Raw genomic sequence first — 27,842 nt, 5'->3', positions numbered from 1 at the left:
AAACATGTTAGGCCTTTCATTCACAAAGGTCTGGAGGATATTTGCTGAACAGTTAGAAGTTCGTGGTTGAAAACACAAACAGTATCTTCCGTGCTCACCTTGTAAGTTCCGGAGTTGGGGTGGAACGCCTGGGTCTTGCAACTTCTTCACCTGACACACAGGACAAAGGACCTTTTTAGGTATATCTTAGCAGTCTCTTCTGATGTGTCATATGAGCTATGTTTGGGAACACTTAAAGATTTAAGTCTCATCAATAGCCAACTTAACATGGAAACTGCAAAACAAACTCCCTCTCCTGGCAATGTGGCAGCCATATGTCTGCCAGGTGTAGTAGGATTTCTCTGACATTTGTAAAACCTCATTAACCAAAGAACAACCATAAACAAGCTGGCAGTGGAAGACTGTATGCTGTAGAGCTCAGAGGAATAGCCTACCATTCTTCAAATGCCTGCTGCTTGGATGGATTCTGGTTGTCAGTTACCACGAGGGAATAAATAATCCAGGCCACATGCCCATAGTACACAGACCCAGTCTTCAGCCTGCTCTTCATTGCAAGAAAAGGTTGCACCGTTAAGAATGAATTTAGATTTTTCTAGGATCCACTGCACCTTGCAAGAGGGGCAGCAGACCCTATAGATGATATCTCACTTTTGTGGGCTGGACATTTTATAGCCAATAATGTAAGGATGAATAAGTTGTATTTGCCTTTAGTTCCTTCTGCAGTCTTTTCTCCCCTCCCCTAGCAAGGGTGCCTAGAACACATTTGATTAAATCAATTTCTAGGCTTAAAGGATACTGCCAAAGTTGGCAAATATCAGGATGGAAACAGCAGTACTTTTTCCAAATTCAGACTTGTTTTTACAATTTAAACATTATTCAGTACCAGATCTCCCCCCCCCATCAAAAAAGAAATCTTCACTGTAAATGTTTTTTTAAGCCTTAAAAAAAAAAATCAATTCTCAAAACTGCAATTTGATTGCAAATATACTCCAAGATCCAAGGAACTATTCCTTCTGCCAAGCCATACTCTATTTCTGGGAGCTAAGAAATACTTACTGGATAAGTTCCTTTTAATTGCACCCTAGAATTAGAAATAAACACTATAAGGCTTACGACCACAGATATGTTACGTACAATATGTATTATTTCTGTCATTTAAATTAAACTGAACTCTGAGATACCCCATATTGGGAAAAGGAAATTTGTCTCAAAATTACTTTGAAGTTGGAACCTGTACCCACACACATCAGTTTTGTGTGCTTCTATTATGACCGACAAGAGGGATAGTAATCTATAAGTCACCAGAATGAGCAAGCCCCTTACCTGGGTGGATTTAGTAAGGATACAAATTAGTCTCTTACACAAAGAATCCCCTTGAACTCTAGCTAATAAGAATCTAAACTTAATTATTGAGAATTCTAGAGTGTGTGAGTGCTGTCTGCTCCTGGTCAGATGGGATCCGGAAGCAGTTAGTAGAAATGGTCATCAGAACTGACCAATGGTGACTACTCAAGTTTACTCATGTCCCAGGGACAGGAGCAGTTTATTCAGGCAGCCCAGAGGCTCTATTCTCTCTACCTATCCTTTCCTTTGACTTCCCGTCCCTGCTTGCCACCAGTCAGCCAACCAGGGACTTTCTCCTTCTGCAAGGCCCCTCAGGTCCTGGCAGAGATAGTCTATGCAGGTCACCCCTAGAGCTACAAAGTTTGGGCACACATTTATCCAGCTAACAGAAAAAAGCGATTCATGGAAAGGTTCTGACTAAAATTCAGAAGCTGTGAAAGGTTCTTAGCATGGGCCCTTCTAGAAAGGTAAGATATCATGAGGCAAGGCATGGCTTGCCTTCTGAGAAAGGTGGGGATGGTGGGAATACGAGGAAAAGGTCCAAGGGGCATGTACCTATTCCCACCTTTCTCCCTGTGGGGGAGGGAGATGCCGGGCTGTTTTCTCTCAGATTATAATGTCAACAGTGTAGGGCATGCTTCTCTACAGAAGACCCACGGTTTGCATTCCATCTTTTCTAGAGCTAGCAAATCAGATGTTTCTCCTGTCCCAATTCGAATCTACTTATGACAAAACAGTTTGAGTCACAACAGATGCATTAGATGATTCTTGGTGGGTGGCTTAATCTCACAGATTGCATTTCCTAGTTTATTTTGCCTGAAAAAGGCGATATGTTTGGTGTTACTGTGGGTCTTACTGTGTGCTACATAGAGAATGATTACATTATTAGTAATGAGTTAATAGGCTGATTTCAACCTGCTGTGCTCATTTTGAGAGTCCCAATACAGGATACACACACACACACACACACACACACACACACACACACACACACGAGGTTTAAAGGAAGAGGCACAGTGGTTCAAGTACCAAATCCCAACATCTGTGAGCAATGGGAGGAGTGGGCACAGTCATACTGTGAGAACTATGATCTAGCAGATAGGACACACCAGAACCTGAACTGAAGCCCTTTAGGATCCTCTCCACTGCTAACTGTATTAAAATCGCAATACCCAAGAAAGCAAGAAGGGCCCCACTTCAGTATTCACCAAGTACCACGTGTACGCATTGTGTGCTTTGGGAACCTAATTCAGGTTCTCTACAGGCTCTTTACCATTGAGCCATTTCTCTAGCTTTACATCATCCTCATCATCATTATTTCTGAGAAGAAATTTCTCTTCTTCATCATCATCTACCACCACCATGACCCTTATGCACATCATACACACATCCCCATATGATTCACCTGATGTATTCTACTCAGCACTATTTCATTTCATTATGGAAAGCTGCCTTGATAATTCTAAACCACGCCTTCAAATTTAGACAGCCAGTGAAGCTTCCAACCAGTGAACCCAGTTCGCCAGCTTCCTGTACACTCACTGGGTGATCGTAAAGGTAACGGGAAACCAACCTCGCCACTGCCCCATTGCTGCAGTTTTCTCTACACACGTTTAAGGTTTAAAATGTTGAGAGTTCTTACCGGGCTGCGCCTCTGTGATCAGCAAAAAGGAAGAGAGAACAGACACCTAGTCAGAGAATTATGCATCAGTCAACAGGCGTGGGTAACAGAAGACTTCAAACCAGCTACCAGCCACACACTCCGAGCCACCAGGTCAGAGCCAGGCAGGCAGGCAGGCATGTGATTAGAGCTCATGAAGCCACGGAAGGCTTTTAGAGAAACCCAGAGAGACCACTGTATACATCTTTGCTAATGTGGTGGAGTTTCCCCCGCCTTTGGAAACTATTCATAAGAACAAGGTAGAAATGCAGAGAATCCTCATCGATGATATAATGTCTCATCAAAAGCAATTTTTCTCCAGGATACTTGGGGAAGGGACGTAGAGGATCTTTAGATAGCCCAGACGAGTTTATCCATAAACAGCCTGCACCAGCATCACCGATGCTCTGTATCCCTATAAGCCAGGTCCGAGGGAGCCTCCAAAGATATGATAGGACAGAAAGCCTACTCTGGATTTTCTCTGTATTGTTCTTAGAATGCTCATTTCAGGAGAGTAGTGGCTGTAGTTGTTGTTGCTTTAAAAATGCAATCTTGATGTGGGGATTTGGGGACGTGGGCCACCTTCTTTTGGATGACTCCCAATATATGCATATGGGGACTGTGAAAACTGCTTGGTAACAGTAAACACGTGTGGACCAGGTGGTGTCTGAAGAACACACCACACAGACACACTGCTCTCTGACTCCTCCCACCTTGGTGACAGCTCCATCAATGTGTCCCAGCAGTCTCTTTCTATGGGGTCTTTCTGCTTCAACAGGAGGGACTCGAATGTGGGGTGAAGGGAGTATGAAGAGATTTGCTTTTAAGATAGATTAGAAGTTAGAAGCTTCTTTAGTGGAGGCCAGGGGCTCAAACACAGGGACAGGCAAGGGACTCAGACAAAGATAAACCGATCTTGGGAACAAAAGCTTGTGGCCTCTAGACTTGGGAGACTGTTGTGGACACTTAGTTCAAGCAAAAGTTCTTTAAGGAAATATGGAGGTCACAGGATAAAAACAATAAACTCTGTAGATAAGACACGGTAAGTGACACACTCCCCCAACATGAGATTATGATAAATCATGCAAAATAAACTTCAGACTGTGGCCAATAAGAGGCAGAATCTTAAATGTAAGACTTTCTCCATTTTAAAATTAAAATATTACCAAATGTATTAACTTCAAATTAAGCCATATCTTAATATTCTATATTTTCTTATATTTCTATATCTTTTAGCTATTAGTTCATTCTTATATTGTTTTCTAGTAAAGGTGAAGCTCCTGTGGTAACGTTTAGAAATTTCATGGACAACCTTTTTTCCATCAAAGACTAGCTGTCCAAATGCATGCAGTTGCAGGCCGATTAGCAAGATCCCCAAAGACACGGAGCTGTGACAAATATAGACGCAGACAGTTTCAAGGTCTGTGATTAGGAGCTGCTGAAGCTCTTAGAAGCAAGAGATTTCTACAAGTAAAGTGGAGAGGATTTACTTACACAGCTCACTGCCATTGAAGACCTCTACCAGACAGAGAGACGGGAAAGTTACCGCCAGCTGGGAGGGGATGGGGCCTTTGCCTGACAATTAGTTTTATGTGTGAGGTCCTGACTTTCTTCTGTCCACTGTACAAGGGAAATTATTTTACCCCTCTGTCATTTTCCATAATGTTCAAAACATTTACCATTTTGTGTTCTATGGATTATACAATTTACATCAAAGGTAGATGAGAATGAATTTAGGATCTGGTGCTGGTCTGTTCTAGGAGCAGGGAGACCTGTCTAGGTGCTCCAAGGATAGAAAGACATGTAGGCAGGAAGCTGTGTATTACCAAGCTCTGCTGTGTTGCCAATGGACCCACAGTGTGAGGAGATACGCTCACTGCTGCATCCTCTTTAAAGAGAAATGACTAAAAAGATTTAAAAAAATGAATTGGTCTAGTTTTTAAATGCGGGCCAAAATTATTTTTAACTGCATGACCAAATAAAACACCCATTCGTTTGTGCAGAGCCTGCATGTGGCTAATGCATCTCTTGATTGCAGACATTTGTAGCACAAGACTTTGTTCTCATAATATTGGTTATACGTGAATCATTCAGTCAGAGGTCTTGTGGTCCATTTGCTTGTGTTCTGGACACACTTCCCCCATTCATAATTAATCATTATTTAAATCCCTTGATCATCATGGAGAAGGCTCTGAGGATCAATTTTATTTTCTCTCTGAGAGAATTCTTGCTTTGTATTTTCAGGATATTTTTGAGTAAGCCCTGGTATTTGTAATCCTCCTCGCCCAGTCTCACTGGCACTGTGACCAGACAGAAAGTCACCACTCTGGGATTTAAAATTTTATTCTTATGTGAGTTCTGGTGATCTAACTTGTGTTTGTAGCAAGCGCTTTACCAACTGAGCTCTCTCCGCAGTCCTCATGTGTTGCAGATTTCTCTTGCAAAGAACTAGAATTTGTGACCATTTAGTTATTACTATGATCATGACCAACAGACTGTGTTGTTGCTTTTAAATGCTCTAGGGGCAAGCTAACGTATACAGCAGGCCTCCATTTTCCTCACTATTGTATTTGTCCGTATTTAAGCTTCTTCTTGTGAATTAGACGGTTGCTGTATCAGCTATCTATTGTTTCCAATTAGACTTAGGTGATCTTCTGAACCCCACTGGGGAGATGAAACAAAGATCCCACTAGTAACCAAAAGTTCATTTACAGGTGAATAAGAAATCAACATGATGGATATTTCAAAACATAAGAGTTACACAGTGCCTTGAAGGCACAGTGAAAGTAAGAACATGGTCGGTTCTAGTTGCTGTAAGGTCAGCAGTTTTCTCTTAGGAGTTTTGAAAGTGCTACTGGCAAATTTTAATGAGAATCGGCCAACTTTGCTTAACTCAGAGGCCAATCTAGGATCAAGGAGAATATATAAGATTGGCCCCATATAAGGCTATATTGAGGGTACCAGCAATGTGGTGTGCCTTGTATACTGTGACCCTTACTTAGCTCATACACATTCACTGGGGTCCATCTTAGTAACAAGAGAACACAGAATTACACGTGATTGATTTTAATTTTGGAAATATAAAAACTTAGACCATATTTGGTAAACATTATTATTTAGACTCATTTTTGTTTTCTTGGGTCTCCCATTTTTCCTCCCTCCTAACATATGGACTTGGAGTGCAGTTTCCTCATGATGCAGAGATGGAGTCAGGATACAAGGTAAGCACATGTTCCCAGCATCCCTCTAGGTGAGCTCAGTGGAATAAATCAACCACCTCTTAGTGTGTGCTGATGTGAAAAAAAGTGTTTGTATTTTATATTAGCATTATCTACATCAGTCTTGGATGACCATGCTATGAACACGTCCCCAAATTCCACCGAACCATGTAAATAGGAGAACAAACTTTTCTTTCTTTCATCTTTTTTTTTTAAATGTTTTTAAATCATTTTGCTCCAAGATAAAGATGTGATCCTATTGTGTCAGATATGTGCTGTCACTAAAAACCACCCACTGGGACTAGCAAGTAGCAAGGTGATCTATGTTTTATTATACTCAGTGTGTGTTTGCATGTGGGCGCATGCCTGTCATGATTTGCACGGGAGTCAAAGAGCTATTGTGGGTGTCAGTTTTTTTCTTCTGCCGTGTGGTTCTCAGAATCCAAACTCAGGTCATCAGGCTTGGTGACAAAAACACTTACTACCAACTGGACCATTTTCTACTTTATAAAAATCTCTCTTTCTGGTCTCCAGCAATCCCAGATGTGGGTATTTTTGATTTACTGAAACAAATACAAATGAATAAAACAAAATAATTCTATATCTACTGTTTCTCCTTCAGAAGTCAGCTCCATAAACACTTAGGATTCTGGCCGGTTGTCCATGGTTTCATTTTTTAGGTAGCTTGACCAGTGAATGTGGAAGTTGTAAGAAGTAAAACTTTGGATGAAAAATATTGGGCTATATGCCTGTAACCGAGGCAAAGGTAACCCCCTAAAATCTACCTTATAGGCCATAACAATGGGCATGGTATCTCTTAGTAACTGACTTTCTTGTTCCCAAACTGACCTTCTCCTGGCTCACAAAGATTGGTTTTAATATTGGAATCCTTGTTTTGATGTTAAATAGCCATTCGACATTTAGATGATAAAAATGAATGGGGTACATATAATTTGTCCAAAAACATGAAAAGGACATGGTTTCTCTTACCGGACTTTTCCTCTAAAAGCGAAGGCATGGGGAAGAAGAATAGAGAAAATAAGAGAGCTGACATGCATCTTCAAGACAAGGCACTCAAGACCCAGAGCAATCTCATTTACAGCACCAAGGCACTGTTTCTATAATTTCTTTCTGTTTGTGTCCGACACGGTTACTCCTGGGTTTTTGTCTTTAGTTCAAGATTCTGGAGGGTAGAGATCTGACTCTATGGCTTGACCCATGCATCGTTTAAGCTTTTTCCCCCAATGGTTCACAATGCTCAGCCATTTATGTCTTGAGAACAGGATGTTGGAGCTAACTAAAAAGTGTCATTATTTCATTATAGCTAGGCATGAGCATTACAAGACACCATGAAAACTTTATAGGAACTAATGTCACTATCAAACCTGACAATGTCTCTTCTTAAGTCATTGTGGCTACAGCTAGCTTGTCTCTGACCCCACCATTCATTCCCTTTTGATCTCTATGGATAGTTAAATCTTCTGTCCTTGATGAGTGGCCCCTAGCCTTCAGGACCTTCTTATTTCCTCAGCAACACTCTAGCAAGGGCCTGTCATCTCTCACAGACAGTACCACTCTGTTCTACATGTTCTTCTAGCCTGTGATTCTACTACCAGCTGTGCCACTGTCTCCAGAATCACCTTCCATGAAAGAAGTTGTCCAAAGAACTTCCTGTCTGTTCAGAGAACAGAAGTGCGCTTCTCTCTAGCATAATGTCATCCTGATGGGCTGCATCTGCCTACTGGCTCTACCCTTTCCATGTTGTTTCTCTTGGGTTGTCTGACTTAACAGCTCATTCTTCTTGATACATTGACTGTGGCTCACACTGAAGGCTTTTCTGCCTTCTCTCTACATTGTCATCGGCTCAATGGCTTCTTCCTTTCAGCCAGCCGAAATCCTTCTGCATTCTTTAAGTCCAGAAGAAAAAAATTTCCATGAGACCAGGAGGTCTTAATCGAAGTTTGATTCCCCCCCAAAATTTCCCTTGTTTGTCCACAGAGTTCCTTTGTTCACCATTACCATCAACCACCTTTTAAATCAAAATAAAAGGTACTCATAGTATGCTTTGCAGTTCCCATTTTGTTTGGTATCAGCCTCTGTCTCTCCTCAACTCCACAGCAGTGAACCTCCTCTAACCCAAGCATGGTGCTATGTATGGTTTGCCCTCCTATTCACAGATTCCCTTTTTGGTTCATTAAAGCATTATGTAACTATCCTCTGTTGGAAGCCATTTGATGCTTCTTCCTATCAGAGAGAGAGAGAGAGAGAGAGAGAGAGAGAGAGAGAGAGAGAGAGAGAGAGACAGACAGACAGACAGACAGACAGACAGACAGACAGACACAGAGAGAGACAGAGAGACAGAGACAGAGTCAAGGCAGGTCAGGGTCTGCTGGTAGAGTAGGTGCACTTGAGGATCAAAGCAAGGGGGCTGAAGATTCTATTGACCTTGGTGGAAGGAACAGGGAATCTTCTGTATGGAAACAGATATTTTGTGTGTATATTTTTGCAATCCTTTGTTAACTTGTGGCTTTGCTTCCCATGGTACTGTAAAGTATAAAAAGGCAAAGAAAAGTGAACCTGTGGCTGGCATGGTATTGACCTGCTGCCCTCCCATATCTGTCTCTCAAATGTTCTTTCTGCCTTTTCTATCATTAATCCTGACTCCCTCCTCAGAGGCTGTTCAGCCTGTGCTCCAGTATAGATGGAGCTCGAACTGTGGAGTTCTGTGAGTAGAGGATTAAATGATGGTCATCTCTTGGAAAAAGCAAGCCTCTGTAAAAGGTAAAAGTGTGGTGAGATTTCTTGAGAGTAATAGACATAGGAAAATACAGATGAAGGAGCTTAGAAAGAGTAAGGAAGCGAGGAAAAGTAAAAGTTGAAAAGAAAAAATATAAAACACTATAAAAGAAAAATAAAAAATGAAAAAGGAAGTCATATACTTTTTGTACCAATGTTTAACAATATGCTTCACTAAGATAATGCAACGGCAATGACATAGTTGTGAAGGTTTTGTACACAAGGTTTGTCCTTGGTTTCCTGAGAAAGGTACAATAAAATTTAGCAACCTAGAAGAAGGATGAAAGACTTCAAGATTATTATGATGTGCATGGAACAGGTAAGGTGACGGTAGATACTTTTAGCCTTTGGACCTTGATTAGGGCTAGTAGAGAGAAGTGGGTTTTGGAGAAGTGGAAGTGAGGAGCCCTGAAGTAGTGGAGGCAGCTGGTAGCATCCAGGGGACAGTCCCCTGCTGTTCCCAGTTTTGGTTCCTCTACCCAGCATGCACTGCAGAAGTACCCACTGACTCTGAGGGGGGCGGGGAGATGATAGCAATGGGGTGGGGGAGCAGGTACGGAGTGGAATGCTGTGTCCAGAGCCACTGGTAGCCAGAGCTCACCCCCTTCCTTTCTTCCTCTCAGGTGCTGACCCAGAGCACAGCAGCAGACAGCATTGCCAACTTGTGAGCGCTGGCACAGGTAAGTGGTTAGGATTCCTGGTTTTCACCTGGGTGGCTCCAAATATAGATTATATAAATTAACATATACAAGTTGGAAATTATATACATTGAAACATGTATATAAAATGTATATTTTGTTCCCATGTCCTCAGATGATGACCCGTCCTTGACAGCTACATGCATATTCACACATGCATATATATATATATATATATATATATATATATATATATATATATAAATTGCCCACATTAAATATAAATTATACATTAAATATAAGCTATGTACATTGAATATGATTTATATACATTAGTATATACTATATACAGTGAATAAACTTATACATAAAATATTATTTATATACATTAAATATAAATTATATGTTAAAATATAAATTAAATGAGTAACTTTTTAAATTATAAGTTATGATCGGTATAAAATACATAATTTCAACCATACTCAAGGACAGGGATTTATGGAATGAGGCCGTGGAGCTCTAAAATATTAGTTACATAAAATAAAAAAGAGGTAGTTAAATACTCCTTCATTTTTTATTTTGGATTTTTTACTGTGCATGCAAAGGGACTATCTGCTGCTGAGGGTCTAATGCTACCCTACAACTCATACTTATGCCCAGGTGAAATCCAAGGACTTGCTTATTGGCATATGGCATGATCCCGATCCAGTATTAATATGGGGATGCGGGCATATTTGTGTTTTTCCTCAGGATGTTGAAAGAACCCAGCTAACTCAGTCAGTAGAATATGAGTCTACTCCTGTTGTCTAACAGACATCTGCTAACTATATTTGTAAAACATGGATTTCAATACAGTGATAAATACTAATGTACATCCTTTGGTAAACTAAAGTTCGCACAAGCTTCAGGGAATCAAGAGTCTTGAAACTTGGACCCAGCTGTCACAGATCAAATGGACTCCACATAAATACACTTGTCTGTTCTTGAAAATGGGATTTTCCCTTGGTCTTGGGATTTCTTACCTCCCCCAAATTTTAATTTCTGTTCCTCGTCTATATTTGTCTCAGCAGATCTTCACTGCCTGACAGATCCATCCAGAGATCAGCTGTGGAGGTGCTGAAGTCAAGACTTTCTGAAAGCTGATGTTAACAGTTTAGCTAATATGATTGCTCTCCATCTTTTATCCAGATTAGCTAACCAGATGATTTGATAAATGTTCCATTGCCCAGCCTTTGACAGGTACTTTAGCCTTCTTGGGCCCCTTTGCAATGATGGCTTAATGTCAGAAGGAAGAAGAATCAGAAGAGAGATATGACATTTATTGTCCTACTCTTCACGCTGAAATACTGGGTCAAAAAGAACTCCCCCAGGTACACTATGAAATCAGCTCCATGTCCCTTGTCAGGTTTTGTAAAGGCTTGTGTATCATCCTTGCCTTATGTTTTGATGATTATGAGTGTTTTTATGTCTTGAGATTTTGTTTAATGCAACCTGTGACAATTGCAGTGTTAATAATTTAATGGTTCCAGATTCAGTGTAACTTGTTATGAGTAGCTGTGTATCTGGCATTATGTAAGGAATTTCTGTTAAGGTACTTCATCATCTTTCATTTGTCATGCTTCCAGTTAATGTTTTAGAACATTGATATTCAGATAAAGGCTTGGAGGTGTTGGATGAAATTCAGAAAGTGTTGAGTAGATTGAAGAGAATAATCAGATCGATCATTGCTAGAATTCTTGCTGTAGTATCTATTATAGTCGTAGAATGATGCCCGTTACCACTTGTGGCTAAGTGTGCCCTCTGTTTCTTTTTGAAAATCGATGAAGATCCCCATCATATATGGCTCAAAACTGTAATGCAGTAGGTTGTGTACTCCATTGCAGAGGCTGGGAGTCAAAGACAGGTAAGATTCGCTTAGAGGTGGATGGACCTCAGACAGGGAATGAATGCTAGGATTCATGTAACAATGATGGGTAAGGTCCATGCTTACCGAGGGGACACTAAGACAGGCATAGTCTTTCTGCACCAGTAGCTGAGATAGCTTTGGTTTGTAAAAATTTTAAAAAGGAGAAGAAAGAAGTCTGCCTTCCAGGCAGAGTCAAGTCAGGTCAGAGTCTGCTGGTAGATTTCCTGGTCTGCTGAGCCATGGAACAGTAAGAGGAGGTGCGATTGAGGCTCAAGGCAAGGGGGCTGAAGATTCTATTGGTCTTGGGGGAAGGAACAAAGAAGCTTTTGGATGGAAGCAGATATCTTATGTGTCTTTTTGCAATTGTTTGTTAGCTTGTGTCTTTGCTTCCCATGGCACCATAAAGTATAAAAAGGTTAAGGAAAGGGAACCTGCTGCTGGTGTGGTATTGACCTGCAGCCTCCCTGGATCTGTCTTTTTCCTATCTTTAACCCTAACTCCTCCCTCAAGGGACTGTTCCACTTTGTACTGGCAGGGCTGCTACAGTCTGCCGAAATGCAAAAATCTATACTGTTCTCTAAGGCAGAATTGTGACCAGCCAAGGTATGTGGCTTTATCTGAAGTGGTTCTTTTCCCAGCTTGATCAGTATTTCACTTTGGTCCTCCTCGAATGTTCATTTTTCTGCTGTTCTCGACGCAGGGTCTAACACGTGTTACAGACTCCAGAACAGTGGCCTGGCTTTCCACCCATCAATGGAGAATTGGAAGACCACATATTATGGATAGGATTTCAATTATAGGGAGCACAAAGCTTCCTAATAGCCGTGGTCTGGAGACCAGGGGAAATATGTTATTGGTGCCCCCTTTTCAGATATAGAAAGGCAGTGAGAAGTACAGAGAGATGAAAATGATGAGTGTAGATTCTCAATCTTTAGACATATGTACTTTCAGGTTAAAATAGGTAACTGCAGAGGGGTTAGCACAGTGGAAGAGGTGCACACTTTCCACATACTCAAATTAGCCTAAAATGTTCTTTGCTCAATGCCTTTGGCACATCACTCTGGGACTCAATTCTGTGATATAGCACAGGTTATTGATCTCCTGTAAGGAAAGATTTGGAAGACAAGGGCGATACTGGAACAACACCTTTGTCTTATGTGGTTGGTGCTATCACTTGATAACTCAGCTATAAAGGTGAAAGGAAGGGTTATTGGGGGGTCCAAGTCCACATGCTTACAAAGGCTTGAGGCTGGGTCCCAGGCCATATAACTCCAAAAAGCTTGGGTGGACCCAAATCTCTTAACTAGATGGGTCCATTTTTCAGGGCTTAATCAGCACTCTGATCTGAAACAAAATAGTCTACTGCCCAAAGAAAAGGATAAAGTAAATCATGGTGTTCCTCACCTAGCAGTGATACAAGCATCTCAGTGTAGACGTTTAATGATCTTTCAGTTGGGGATTAAACTCTAAGGCCTTTTCTAGAATCAAATGCACTCTTATTAAAATGAGAATAAAAACCATGAAAACAGAGATGATATGGGTTTCTCCGTCTCTCCTGTGCCTCTCCATCCTAGGCTATATGATGAGTTAAATCACATAGGATTAAATCCTCAATCAACACGTTGGTTTGTTGTGTTGGCAACCATTAACACCACTGAGATTCTCTTAATGTAAGAGTTTCTTAAGTTTGTTAAAGAGAATACAAAACAATGATAATTCTGTTCAGGGTAAAACAAATCAAGACACTTCTTGGTTAAAAACAAGCTAGAAACATCAAAGTTGAGTTTGAGAAACTCAAGAAAAAATTCATCCAGAAAGAGATGTATGCCATAGGTTCACAGATGTATTTTACAGACTCCTGTGTAAATACATGTAGAATAAATGGGTTTTTAGATTGGAGAAAATCTAAGAAACAGATTTTTCCCCATAGATAAAGATAACCTGACTCTTAACTTGCAAACCTTTTAAAAAGGCAGCTCAATCTTAAGGTCAGTGAATTTTCAAGGGACACACAGATCACAGAGGCAGAATCTCTTTTGAGCCGTTACTATTCCAAATAAATAAGAAAATAATGCAAACATTCATTCATTCATTCATTCACTCACTCACTCACTCAAGTTTGGTCTCATTGAATCCTACTTTTTCTTTCTTTCCTGTGTGACTTATAGCTGTCACTTATGGAGTCTGTGATATAGGTGTCAAGTGACTATTGCTGTTGGCTTACAAGAGAAAAAGAGTAACTATCTTAGGGGTTCCATTGGTGTGAAGAGACACCATGACCAAGGCAATTCTTATAAAGGACAACATTTAATCGGGGCCAGCTTATAGTTTCTGAGGTTCAGTTCATTATCACCATGGTGGGTAGAATGACACCTTCCAGGCGGCATGGTGCTGGAGGATCTGAGAATTCATCTTGTTCCAAAGGCAACCAGAAGAAGACAATTGTCTTCCAGGCAGCTAGGAGCAGAGGGTCTCAAAGCCCATGCCAAAAGTGATACACTTTCTCAAATAAGGCCACATCTCTTAATAGTGTCACTGCCTGGGTCAAGCATATCCAAACCACCACATTAACACAGGAAACAATGCCAGAAAACACTTAGATGTAACACATGCTACTATGTGGTATTATTCTTTGGAAGCTTGTTTTGGTTCTCTGTGTTAGAATATATAAAAGCAGTCTACAAGTAGGGTAAGAAGTAGGTAAGAAATCTCAAACAGACAAAACAAACTGGGCACAGTGAATATTGCTTTCATTTTGTGCTGTCCACAGTGGGACATAAAGCTCAGGCTGGCACATGTGATCCTATTTTTGATACAGTTTGAGTGAGTCACACCCAGTTTTCTTCTGAAGCAATTGAAAATTACATTTCCTGCTGCATGTGGTAGAAAACCCCTATAATCCCAGTCCTTACTGAACAAAGGCAGGGGTGTGGATTTGTGACCAACTTAGACAACACAGCTCTAGGCCTGTCTGAGTTACCCAGCAAAACTCTGTCTCAAAAACAACCCATCCCACATCATATCTGACACTAGGGATTTCTGGCACTAATATACAACCCTCAAAGGACAAGTAATGGATATTTACTTTTTCACTGTTGTATAAATCTTATACCTTTTCATATGTTATAGAATTTTTAAAGGATTTTTTTAAAACCACGTTTTATGGTTTAAAAAAGATGATTTCAAATGCTTGAATTCACAGTGCTAAGAATCACAAACAGAAAACCCCAGCCTGAGAAGAGAAAACAGACTTCCTATCGGAGTATGCAGTCCTGGAGCAGAAAAGTCCTGAAAGGAAGTCCTAAGGAAGGAAACACATAGATAGGCTTCGATGAAAGAACGTGGAACTGGTCAGGGACCAGGAAGGTGCTGGTGTACTACCAGGACGTTTGGGTGGTGAAGTGGAGCCACAAAACTGGTGACCATAAGTGTTAAAAAACAAAACAAAACACCCCCCAACAACACAACGTAAGTCACAGTATATTATGGCTAGATGCTAAGCTCTCCATAGTTTCTCATAGTGGAACTATACATCTATCCGTGTCACCATTGAGTATTTTCTACATCCTGTCCATGACTAATATGTAGATATGCTAATATGGTCTACCGGTGTAGCTATGAAGTCAACAACAACAACAACAACAACAACAACAAAACTCGCCCCTGTATGGGCCTTTGAGGGAATGTCTAGATGGGGTTCATAGGTGTGGGGTAGGGATACCCTCCCTCAGAATGAGCAGCTGACATGCAGAGGTCTGAGGGAAAAGCTGTAGAGCTTTTGCTTGGTTGGTTGCCTTTGCTCCTTGCTGGGAAGTGCATGGGGCGCCTCTACCTAGCGGTTGTGACTTCTGCTATCATTTGATGACATTGGAATCCGGCTCCTTTGGACTGTGATCAACCAGTCACTCTGCAGGAACCCTTTGGGCCTTTAGTGACAGGCTGGGACTGAGAAGGTATCAGAGTTTTTGTCCTCTTCAGTATGCAAAGAGCTATTTATAAACTAACCCCCCCCCCCACCATAGTGTAAGCTAATAAAACAAGTTGCCCTTTGCAACGTCCATGCATTCTGTCACTGCTGTCCCTTTGGAGGACCTAGCACACAGACCTTGTCATTCATTGCTGCATGTGCTGGCGGAAATGGCTCCTTGGGGGGACTTAAATCTACCTCCTGTGAGTGCGGGGATAGTTGTCAGAGCTGTTCACAAATGATGCATAGGTCTAGAGGTTATTTATTAAATGGATTTCTTCTTAGGGGTTCACTGTCCTTCCACCGTGGTGATTAGCTACTAAAACAAACTCAGATTCCATACCTCACAAAGGCAGGACTAACACGATGAGAATTTGAAAGGCAGAAAATTCTCCCTTCTTAAAAAAATGCAAGCAACATCATTAAAAGCATGGAATTCAAAAATTTGCTACTGCCAGGGAGGCTAGTTGAAGATGTTTATGTTACCTCTACCAGGACCTGCTCAGCTAGAGTAGGTCATCTTGCCTAAGTCACTGAAGCAAGGTGTCACAATCTGGAGCCATACGAGGAAAATCCATATTAGAGCTCCTATGGAGAAACAAGACCTTGTACTAAGTGCAACCAGTATTCTTGGATATATTTGCTAAGGCATGACAAAATAAATACCAAGTATCTTGCTCATGGTTAAGACCAACGTGTAAAGCAACGCAAGGATTTCTTTTTAACTAAGGTAGGCATAGGTGGTTTGAAAATCATTACAGTGATACAGGTCAGAAAATGGAAACAACATAATTTTCCCAGAAGAAAAAATAATAGTAGTGAAGGAAAACAAAGAAACAAAAAACCAAAATGAATTTTAGACATAAAATGTCCTCTGCAGACATTTTGTAATTTCTTAAAATGTGAAGGCAGTAACGAATATTTCGAAAAAAAAGTTTTGACTCATTTTTCTCTATTCTTTTGTTTAGGGCTTTGAAACAAACAAACAAACAAACAAAAATCTAAAACAGTATTGTCTTAGGCGTAACTTTATCTAGAGTAAGATTTGTTTTATATAAATTGGATATTCTCTGTACTTACATTTTAGATGTTATTCCCCCTTCTACCCCAGTCCCATCCCCTTCCCTCCCCTGCCTCCATGAAGGTGTTCCTAGGAGGAGATAATTAAAGTACCTCTGGGATCTATTGCAATGTCTGCAGAGGCTCAGCAGAAAGGACTGGAAGCTTTAATGTCCCGGGCTTGCCATCTCTAGTCTAAACCAATCCAAACCGAGTTTGCCTAAAGCTCACGTGGTGAGCAATGCCAGCTGAGTGTTCACCCTCTAGGTTCCCGAGTTGCAGAAGGTCTGTACGAAGCTTAGAACTAGGTGGTTTTTCATCTCTCCTGGTGTGCAGGAGCCTGAATCTCTCCCTCCCCCCACCGATGACTCTTTATTGTCTACTGAACTCAATGGGGTGCTGAACCTTCTGCCAAAGTGAGGACAGGAAAGGGGGCGGTGTTACCAAGCAGCAGCAAATTTGTGGAGTTTTCTCCCTGGCAGGGTAATTTGGGGGCGGAAGGTGGGTGGGCCACCTGGAAACAGCCATGAGCACCAGACTGTCTACAGTTGAAAGCTGTGTCCCCCAACCTCGGAATTTTGGATAAGTAACTCCATTATGGATTGCATGTGTCCAAGAACAAGATTAAACTACTGAAATCATATGATCATGGAGTAATTCCATCATAATCAGTAACACATACTCCCAACGTCTCTGAATTTCTCAGGGTTGGGGGAAGAGGTACAAACCTACTCTTAAGTGCCTCGTATTCTCATCTATTCTACATAACTATTCTTGACTTCACACAAATCCTCCCTTGCTATTTTTATTTCCTTCCGTCTCCCACGAGTCTCTCAACTAAAGGGGAAGGAAAATGCTGCTGGAGGGAACTAATTACCCAGAAGCCTCTGCTGGCTGCTCAGGCACACTTGGACATTTCTCATCACCTCTTGTAACTCTGACCTCAACCCTAAGGAGATTAGTACTGCTACGGTTCCCATTTTACAAACCAGAGAACAGAGGCTCATGGCTAAGGAACTCAGCCAGCATACAGACTCTGTCCTGGCTTCTCACTTGCTCTTCGTCTTCAAAGGATGGGCTGGAGATGTAGTCTGGAGGTAGAGCTTATACACCCAATCTACTCCCATAGCAGAGTGTTTCTCATAATGAGGATGAGGCCAGCTTAGGACAGTACTAAGCTGAGAGTAACCTTAAACAGGGCTGGCTCTGTATATCAGAAAACACGGGCTTTAACCCATGTTCTCCTGAGACCTCCAGCTGTCTCTTGGTTTTTCTGCATTAGGTTCTTTGTGAAATGGGGCTGCTCAACGCTGCTGAAACTCATTCAGCTTTTAGACCATGGCTGAGCACTTACACAACATAAAGCATGGCTGCAATGTGCTGGCAACACAAATATCTGGTAACCTGACTGGGGCAGCTGAAACAAGAGGTGTCATTCTTTTACCGCTGCAAACAAACGTGTGTGAAGCCTGGATATAAAACCGGAGACTTTAATAAGTTGAAAATCACTTAAGACACTGCGGTGTTTAAACAAGGACTGAGCAAGATGGTGGCTGGGCCTCACTCTCCTGTCACAAGGGATGACACATGAGTCATTCTAGAAGGAACAATCTGTAGAGGGAGACTTTCTGGGCAGAAGGCCTGGGACTATGGGATTCTATCAGTAGCCTTCAAAGCATTTATGAGCACCTGGAAATTGTGTACAGCATGTTTTGGGTGAGCTAATTTTCTTTTCTCCTGGGAAGAGAGACAGTGGCTTTCATCAAAAGCAATATAATACAATATAGTTAAAAAGCAGTATAATGTAACAATGTAACAGTTAAGTTCTGACTCAGAAATCAGTCTTTCTAGGTCAAGTTCCAGCATCTTCATCATTTGTGACATGCTGGGTGAATCACTTCTTTGGTATCTTGGGCTCTTATCTGCAAAGTGGGGCTCGTTACAGGGCAGTCTCCATGAGGCTGTTATGAAAATGAATGAGACAATGTGTGTGAAGCATCTGACACAATCAATATTCAAAGGCTCTCGGCCACCATTTCCACCACCACACATTATTAAGTTGGTCCCCTAGCCTTAATGGAGAATTTTCAGTTACTGCCATGAGGCACTGTATGTTTTCTAAGGGCCACTTTGGGCCTTACTTAAAAGGCCCTAAGCACTTTATATTCCTTTTAAAAAAAATCCGTACAAGAATTTTCGAAGTATGGAATATTCCTAATCTAACTTTAGTCTCAGTTAATGGATAGTTGAAGCTGTAGAGTTATATGACATGTCCAAAGTCACATGAGTGAGCAAGGCCTGGATGAGTCATGTGAATTTAGTTTTGACTCAATCTAGAGAAAAATTCCTGAACTGCTGCAGAGCTAAATGTCTAGAAAAACAAACCTTCTCAAGGCAAACCTGCAATGTCTTGACTTACTGAAGACCAGAGGTAAAAGTAGCAATACATTTGTTCCATGGAAACCTCAGGTCTCCCAGTGTCTACTGAGTATAGCTACAGTTACTTCCCGTGTGTTCCAGAAGGGAAGAGATGCTCATACCAGAGACCCTGGGAGGAGGCAGGGAGACAGACAGATCACAGCTTCAGAAAACCAAATGGAAGAAAGATGGGTCTGGGACATAGGGGAATATCTCTGTGTCCACTGAAAACAACTCTGGATGCATGCAATTTTCTGGTAACTATTTTAGGCAGTGTTGTTAAAAAAGTTGGACAGCATTGTCTGTTCAATATTTTTTGATATAAACTCAATGCCTGATACCTGGAAAGTCCTGACTGAGTATTGAAGGAGAGTAAAGAAGTCTGTCTTTCAGGTAGCTGCTAGCCTTCAGTGCTGTTTCCTGATATGATATGGCTTCTAGAATTATTGTAAGTCAAAGTTATGAATATGTTTTTACAGTTTGATGCTTAGGCTAATTAAATATTGATCTTGGGTTTAAATAACTTTTGATTACTTAGGATATCTAAATATCAGTATTAATGATATTCTTAAAAATGTGCTCTAGGCTCAGCAGACAGTTCTAATAACTCTGAGATGGTCTCTGAATGTTGAGTGCAGTCCAAGTCTTCATTAGCCATCAACTCTTGCATCCCTCCAAGCAGCCCCATGAGGTAGTATGGGAATTATCAGGGCTTTCAGATGAAGAAACCAAGGGCAGGGTTTCCAGCCTGGCGGTGACTCGTTTGAGCAGTTGTGACATTACTGCATTAAGCATTCACTTGCCTCCAGTTACCTTAAAGAAAACTGTATTTGGCGAAATCCAATTGTATATTGAATTCTGTTCTTAAAGTCCAGTGTTACTTTTTAAAGAACAAAGCTGTCTCTTGAGCATTGTAATGGAGCTTTTCATCTGCTCCGAGCTCATATGCTTCTGGGAAGATCAAAAATGACCCTGTAGCCGCTGTCTGGAAAGGTGTGTGTTATTCCCATTTCAGAGCTCAAGGACTGGAGTCTCAGAGAGGTTTAAACACCCGCCCACACAGCAGAATTAGCATGCTGAACTCAGGCCACGTTTCTCACCACACCTCAGTTCTCTTGGTGGCAGGTGAATTTTCTACATCGTATCCACTGGGAATAGAGAAACCGGACTTAAAAGCTCCTCTAGATGAGATTTGTTGAAGACAGAGAGTAACAGTAAATGGCTTATACATACGTAAGGGCATGAGGACATAGTGTGCTCCCAGGGCAGAACTGGAAATGTGGGAGCAGGACACGGCTCTCAAAAGGGAGAAAAACCCTAGCCAACAAATAAAAGCAACACAGAATAGTGACAAGAAAAGCACCAATGACAACCAGGTACTGCTACCAGGATTCTGGGAGCACCAGTTGCCTAGCAATTATTACATGTCTCTGTGCTCCTCATCGCATTAAACATGGCAGACAGAATGCCAAGTGAGATTTTTCCCTGACAGAGGCTGTGATGGTTTGAATATGCTTGGTCCAGAAGTGGCACTAATAAGAGATGTGGTCTTGTAGGAGTAGATGTGGCCTTGTTGGAGGAAGTATGCCTTTGTGGGGGTAGACTTTAAAGACATGGGGGCCAGTCTTCTCCTAGCAGCCTTCAGATGAAGATGTAAAACTCTCAGCTCCTCTTGAACCATGCATGCCTGCCTGGGTGATGCCATGCTCCTGCCTCAATGATAATGGAGTCGATGTTTAATATATAGGCCAGCCTCAATTAAATATTTTCATTTATAAGAGTTGCCTTGGTCATGGTGCCTGTTCATAGAAGTGAAACCCTAACTAAGATAGAAATCTATGATAATTAGGAACCAAATCACCCCAGGACTAAATTATACCTTGACTTTGTAGGTGAGGAGCTATGTCTTCCATTCCAGGGTGCCTCTAACAAGACATAGGAAGACCACAGGGGCCAGACCAGATCAAAGCCATGCCTTTTTTCTGTGGCTTCTCCATTGTGACCTACATTTTTTGAGTCAAGTATTTAAATAGAAGTATTTCCAGAAGGCACATGGAAGCAAAAGACTCAGGTGTCATGGTAACTACTCCCACCTATCTCCTTCTCACATGGTTTTTAGAGAAGCTCAATGTCTCACAAATACAGCTCTATATTTTATGATTTCTAGCACTGTAACTAGTTTGAATATAAAGGAATTAAAGGACGTATGTGGCCAGCATGAGGGCATGGCTGGGTGACTCACTGGCTGAACGAAGGGGTCTAAAGTGAAGAGTGTAGAAGGAAAGAAAGAGCGGTGACACAAGTGACATATCCCACCCTGCCCTGTCTTTGCCCTGCTCCCATTCACTTCTGTTGACTCAGAAGCATTTATTGACTCACAATGACTCATAAAGTTCCATGTCAAATGCAAGAGAGATGGGATGTCATGCATAGTTCCCTGGAGGAGGGTGGGTTGTCTGTGCTAATCTGGAGGCAGTCAGATGTTTTCAGCTGTGCATCCCTACACTGCAGAGAACGACTTTGCTCAAGGTCACGTCTTACAATGGCTCCCAGAGTACTGACTGACATGGGGGTATATGGTTCTCTTCAGCCATTCACAATACAGAGGCATCATTCAGCCTGGTGCTGGATGCACAAAAGCACTCATCTCTCTCTGCCCACAGCATCCCACAAGTGTTCAACTCAAGGTCTCTGCCCATAAGCATCCTGCACACTTAACTTGGGATTAGACTTAGGTGGCTCTACAGCAAGCTAGGTGGCAAAAGCAGGGACATTATCTTTGCATAACCATAACCAAGGATAAAAATTATAAGACATATTCAACAATAAATTACCCTGCTCTAAGAAGTAGCAGATCTTTTGGGCAGGAATAGTGGTACACAGTTAATGCCAGCAGTCAGGAGACAGAGCTTTGTGAACTCAAGGCCAGACTGATCTCCATAGTGAGTTCTAGGCCAGCTAGTGATACACAGCCAGTCTTTGTCTCAAATACAACAAGACAAAAAGCTGTGTAGACAGAGAAGTCAATCTTATTCAGCCACACAAGATGCCTAAATTGAAAGTTATTTTCATTCAATCTGATGTTAGCTAATGTGTAGCATAGCATCACTGTTCTTTAAAAATTAATAAGTAGACTTTTTTGAAAGAGAACTTTCTACATGTTTCACTTGGTTTCTAATGGGCACCTCCAAATATCTGTTGTCATTTATGATACAGTGGCAGAAACTGCCAGTGAACTTCCGATTGTCATTTGCTTCTCTGTCTTTTGGTAACAGAATCAGAATTTTAGTTAGCCATATGTCTTTCCAGAGGAAGACTGCATTTCCCAGACTCCCTTGCAGCAGATGTGGCCATGGGAATGAATTATTGTTAGGATCTTAGTGTTAGTGATGTGTACAATTTCCAAATTAAATCAAAAGAAAAACACACAGTTTCCATTTTCTCTCTCCTCTGTCCCAAAGTCTGAATAGAGAAGTTCTTGATGATGTAACAACCCAGGAAGGCAGAGCAATGATGTAGAAAGTTTCTGGACTTTTGTGTGACACTTAAGAATAGGACTCTCTAGCTTTCTGGGTTATCAAGCAGTTTTGACATTAATATGGGAGAGAGATAAACCCTTTACATTATTAAAGACTTGTTACTTTTTTTTTAACCTCTGGTGAAGCAGCTCAAACCCAGTGATCTATTTTATACAAATGTGAGATTCAAAACAAGCATGGGTGGTCTTCATTGTCAGAGGGGCTTCTGTTCACAGTGACATTTAATGCAGAGAGCAGATGAGATGTCTATATCAGTTCTCAAAGTCTCAAAAGAACTTCACAGAAGAGGGTGGCAGAAAGACTAAGAGCTAAACAATGAGAAGCAGTGCTGTACTTCCCTGCCCTCTGGACAACACATGGCCATTCCACTTGAACTACACAGACTTGGAACATCAAGCATCCCATCACGGATAGGGAAAGGTCTTCTAAGATCCTGTTCTTCCCAAGGGGCTGTGTACAACTGACTGTTACACAGGGAAGTGGGAACCACAGTCCTCAGCCTTGTAGCCAGTACGTTCAAGCAAATAACTGTTTACCCATGCACGTGCCCACGACACAGTAGATGAGACGCAACTATCCCATACCCAAACCAAAAGGATTACATGTAAGAAATTGTAAAAGAACAAATAAACTTGAAAAGTTTAAGCACTAAAAACCACTAAAAAATTGAGACCATCTCACCCCTGTCTGAAGACAAATAGTGAAATGAAGGGAAAGAGGAACACATAGGCACTGCTGCTGGGAGTGCAAACTGGTGTAGTTGTCCTAGAAATCAACGTGGAGGCTCCTCAAGATCAGAGGTACCATCTGACCCAGCTACCTAACTCCCGGGTGTAGGTCTATAGTCAGCATTCCATGAGATTTTTACAGATCTGTGTTTATTGCTGCAATGTTCACAAGAGCTGAGAAATGAAACCAGCATAGAAGTCTGTCAGACGAATGCAAAGCAGATGTGGTGCATGTGGATAGCTGAGTCTTCATTCTGGCATAAAAATACATGGTGGCATGTATAGGAAAAGCTATAGAGATAGAAGGTCATTTAAAATGAAATGTTGCATTCTTTTATGTGCAGGCTGCAGGTGTGTGTGTGTGTGTGTGTGTGTGTGTGTGTGTGTGTGTGTGTGTAAAAGTTATAAGGGGACCATGAGAAGAGACAAAAGGAAGATCTTGAAGGAGTATTGTTGGGGGTGGGCAGTCATGGAATTCATACAACATGAAGACAGTGGAGAGGACTATTTGGGGGAAAGAAATGAGACACTAAGAACAGGGGCATGGAGGAGGATAAATAGGGGTATTGAGACATAAATGTCTAAGAATGCACCATGAAATCTGTCTTTTTACATCTTTTCATTACTAGATAATTAAAACATGTAAAACAAGAAAAATTAAAACTACTCCCATTTTCCTTGTTGCTGAAGCTTTGTTTAGATAGGAATTATTTTCAGATAAGTGTGCAATATGTCCGCACACAGTGTGTCTGTGCGTGATGATGTTTATTTTTATATTACTTATTTAATGAACGATTTGACTAGTTTATAAAGGGGAACCAAGAAGAATGAAACCAATTCAAAATCAAAGAGATTGAGTGAGTTGCAATTGAGAAACACAAATTCAGAAATGAGCAAAAGAAACGTGAGATACAACTTCTAAGTAAAAATCCCAAAATTGGCGCTGGAGAGATGGCTTAGTGGTTAAGAGTACCAGCTGCTCTTCCAGAGACCCGTGTTCAATTCCCGGCACCCACATGATGATTCACAAACATCTGTAATTCTAGCCTCAAGGAATATGATTTTTTGGCTTCTGAGGGCACTGCATGCACACAGTGTAGAAACACACATGTAGGACAAACACTCATACACATACAATAAACAAACAAATACTATATAAAAATCTTAAAATGAAGTGAATGAAGTCAGAACTTCCACTGAACCCTTGTCATGTGGAGTCTCATTTCTTTCTATTAATGCCATGTTTGATGCTTTTGTAGCATAACAGAAACAATCTTAGTGGAATATTGTGGTGCAGAACTCACTGACTTAGGAAGAACACACAGGTGTATAAATGTCTGACCACTTGACTGGAAACATCCAAAGCTTTGCCAGGGTCATTAGTTCTTCCATTATGACACTGTCTAAACTTTATAAAGTCATGTTTGTCCACGTGCTTCTGATAAGATACAGCCTTTGATCTATTTCTACAAAGAATATCTAGAAGAGGGCAGGGTTCTAAAACCATGCATGCTCAGCCCTTCCTTTATGTGCACCTATGTGCATTCAGAATGTGCCTGCACTTACCTGTCCCTAAAAAGAGTGTCAAGAACTTATTCCCATTCTACATATCAAAATACTAAATAGTTCTAGTGAAAGAAAGGTTTCTGGTAGAGGAAACAAATCAAAGTGGGACCAGACAGCAGCCATGCAGGCTGCGGTGGGAGTGACTAGCTTTACTCTGCTGGAGTCTCAGAGTGTGTTCATCTACCTTGTTTCCATGAGTTTTTTCTCATCTCCTTGGTCCTAGCCACCTGATGGCAATGTCTTACCTTACAGATAGTTTCTGAGGAAGCTTCCAGCCCCCAGGCACTGTTCTCGCTGTGCCTTAGTAGCATATCAGGTTGGAAGAAAACGTACCAAGTGACTTGGGCACATATACATTCATTTTGACACAGTGGATCCCACCTTGTCTAGAGTCATTGGGCTTTTAGCTATGTCTCTGGGACCTGAATACAAAGCCCACTTTCCGACACAGTTAACCTTTTAATCTGGTGGAGTTGCCTTCTTCAATCTCTCCGTGAGATTTCTAAACACCCACTCCATTTATTATGCCCCACAAAGAATTGGATATAAACTTGTTTCTGCTATTCATGTACGTTTTCTTATACTAAACATATGAACGAACAAATGGTGACCCAGAAAGTGAGAGATGAGGAGAGAGGTATTGGCTGAACCACGAAAATGAAGTCAGAGGGTTAGGCTGGCCACCCTACCCAAGGACTGCTAGGCCGGGATGTGAGTTTAAAATCCCTGCCTTACATTGCAGAGTAGAAAGAAACTGTATTTCATGCTTTGGTTAAGTAGCAGGTAAATATATGATGAAAAATTACTGCAAAGTTCATTCGTAATGGCTGAATTACTATTAGCAATCATTTTGATTTTCACAGACAGAAATAACCTAAGTTGTTTTTAAATCCGGAGAAGGCAAAAGTTTACTCTCAAAGGAGAAACAATTGCAATTGTTTTATAAAGGTTACTTGAGATATTTCTAGAAGCCCCTAGAAGATGGCATTTATTAACTAAGCTGTTGAGGGGGAAGCCAAGAGAATCTCATTAGGGAGCATGCATCTGTGCACACGGTTATTCTTAGTAAACAATGTTGACATTTCTCAAACCCCAGCGCGAAAATACTTGAACTATTAGCACTCAGACTCAGCAACTGAAGAAATGAAATAGTGAGAAAGGGGAATGGGAGCCCAGATTGTGGGAGAAGACCAGTAAGAAGAATATAAACGAGGCAACAACTCTATGTGAGGTGCCTTGACGCCGAGAATCTTTAAAGTGAGTCGAGGGTAAAATAAAATGAAGAATATGAGTTTTAGAAGTCTAGTGAGATTTTACTTATTTGCCATAATTTTGGAGCATCCCAAGGGGCAGTAGTTTTTAAAAGTAATTTTCTTGGCTTTCATGTATTTTCAGGAAGGCAGAAATGGCTAGTGAAATTCATATATATGTGTGTGTATGTATGTACATATATACATATACATACATACACACACACACACACACACACACACACACACACACACACACACACACACACACACATATATATATATATATATATACAAAGTCTCCATAAAATGTTTGGAGGATCTTTTTATTATTTTGCTGTCTGATGTATATTAGAAAAGAAAACAGTTTCCTGTGCCTTTACTAGTTTGAAAGGCACAGGAACTACAATATAAGAGGGAAAGAGGGAGTTACTCAGGGTCTGTAGAGGTCATCAGATTGGACACATGTCACTCATCACATGTGGCAGATCACAGCTCTCTGCCCAACCTTCCCAAAGCTTAACATGGAGACTCCACTCACCACAGGTGATGGGGAAAGTGTGATGTTGCCTATGGAAGCCTTCAGCTCGTCCACCGTCGCTGCGTTCTTTAGGACATCCTTAGATTGCAAGGGTTTGATCTTGATATTGAATTTCTTGTGTGATTCCTCTTCCTCTTCAGATTCACTTGAAGAATAAAAGTGCTTTCCTTTGGTAGGTAGAGCACAGTTAAAGACACTTAGCTCTTTCTTCTGCTTGGCGGTACAGGTGAGGGCAAGACAAGAATGAATAGACATAGACAAAGCAACAGTAACTTGGGTGGCAGGAAACCAAAGCAAAACCAACAAAATTTCTAGGAGGAAAAAGGTTATGTTCACTGTCCTCAGAAGCTAACCAAGGACTGTGAACTCTGAGGAGCACTGGTCAAAATCCTACATTTGTATGTGTGTGTGTGTGTGTTTGTGTGTGTGTGTGTGTGTGTGTGTATGCGTGCATGCGTGTGCACACAAGCATGTGTGTGGTGAAGTGTGTGTCACACCCAGCTCATGAACAAGAACCCAGGAGGTACTTGTCCCCAGACATGGGAAAGATACTTTAAAAGACATCTATAAAGAGTCTTTGGACTTTGGAGTTGGCCAGAGTTAGGCAAGGGTGCCTTAGTCTTTCAGGGAAGAGTTGAAAGGAGAGGGCAGTAAAGCCCTTTGTTACTCAATGTTAATAACACTGCCACATTAGGGTGCAGCAGGCAACCTGGGGTCACAGTGTGCAGGCTATCATACAGCACAGTTCCTCCACTCCATTTTTTTTATTTCAGAGCACATGCATGCTTGTCAATCACAGGCTGTGCTCGGGGAAAGTTAGTCATCTCTAATACTAAGTATAGTAGCTTTGGTTATCTTACCACCTTTGTGAGACCTGAATTTTGCTTACTGGTTCCTCAGACAATATACATTTAAAACATTTAAAAAGGAAGGATATAGCCTGGTTCCTCAGGTCTGATGCTGTAACCTTCTTCATCCAGCTCGGGTGAGTTCTGTAAGACACAATGCACATGCATATACATATTACATGCATGCATGCATACACATATATGTAACAGTAAGAAAGAACTGAGGAGGCTGGGTGTGCATGAGGAGCTGAAGGCTGGAAGGAGGGCAGAAATGATATGAATACAGCACTTCTGTTCAAATTCTGAAAAAATAAGGTATAATTGCATGTTATGTCGTTATTATTCCAAATGACAGAGGGATTGT

General features: G+C 41.2%; 1 protein-coding gene across 1 annotated transcript in view; it reads right to left on the bottom strand.

Annotated features, from left to right (window-relative positions):
- Positions 1-27,842, bottom strand: part of SGIP1 (SH3GL interacting endocytic adaptor 1) — a gene marked incomplete at its 5' end in the record, with an annotated part of 99,305 nt that overhangs the window by 54,979 nt on the left and 16,484 nt on the right. The window contains 6 exons of the mRNA XM_080922129.1: positions 99-150; positions 1,057-1,081; positions 2,987-2,998; positions 7,213-7,224; positions 26,631-26,806; positions 27,568-27,622. Of these exons, the coding sequence (XP_080778255.1) occupies positions 99-150; positions 1,057-1,081; positions 2,987-2,998; positions 7,213-7,224; positions 26,631-26,806; positions 27,568-27,622 (332 nt within the window). The remainder of the gene's footprint in view (positions 1-98; positions 151-1,056; positions 1,082-2,986; positions 2,999-7,212; positions 7,225-26,630; positions 26,807-27,567; positions 27,623-27,842) is intronic.

Source organism: Micromys minutus (genome assembly GCF_963924665.1).
Source record: "Micromys minutus genome assembly, chromosome: 9".
Classification (NCBI taxonomy): domain Eukaryota; kingdom Metazoa; phylum Chordata; class Mammalia; order Rodentia; family Muridae; genus Micromys; species Micromys minutus.
Note: the sequence above shows the minus strand (reverse complement) of the source record. Positions and strands in the feature narration are given on the sequence as shown.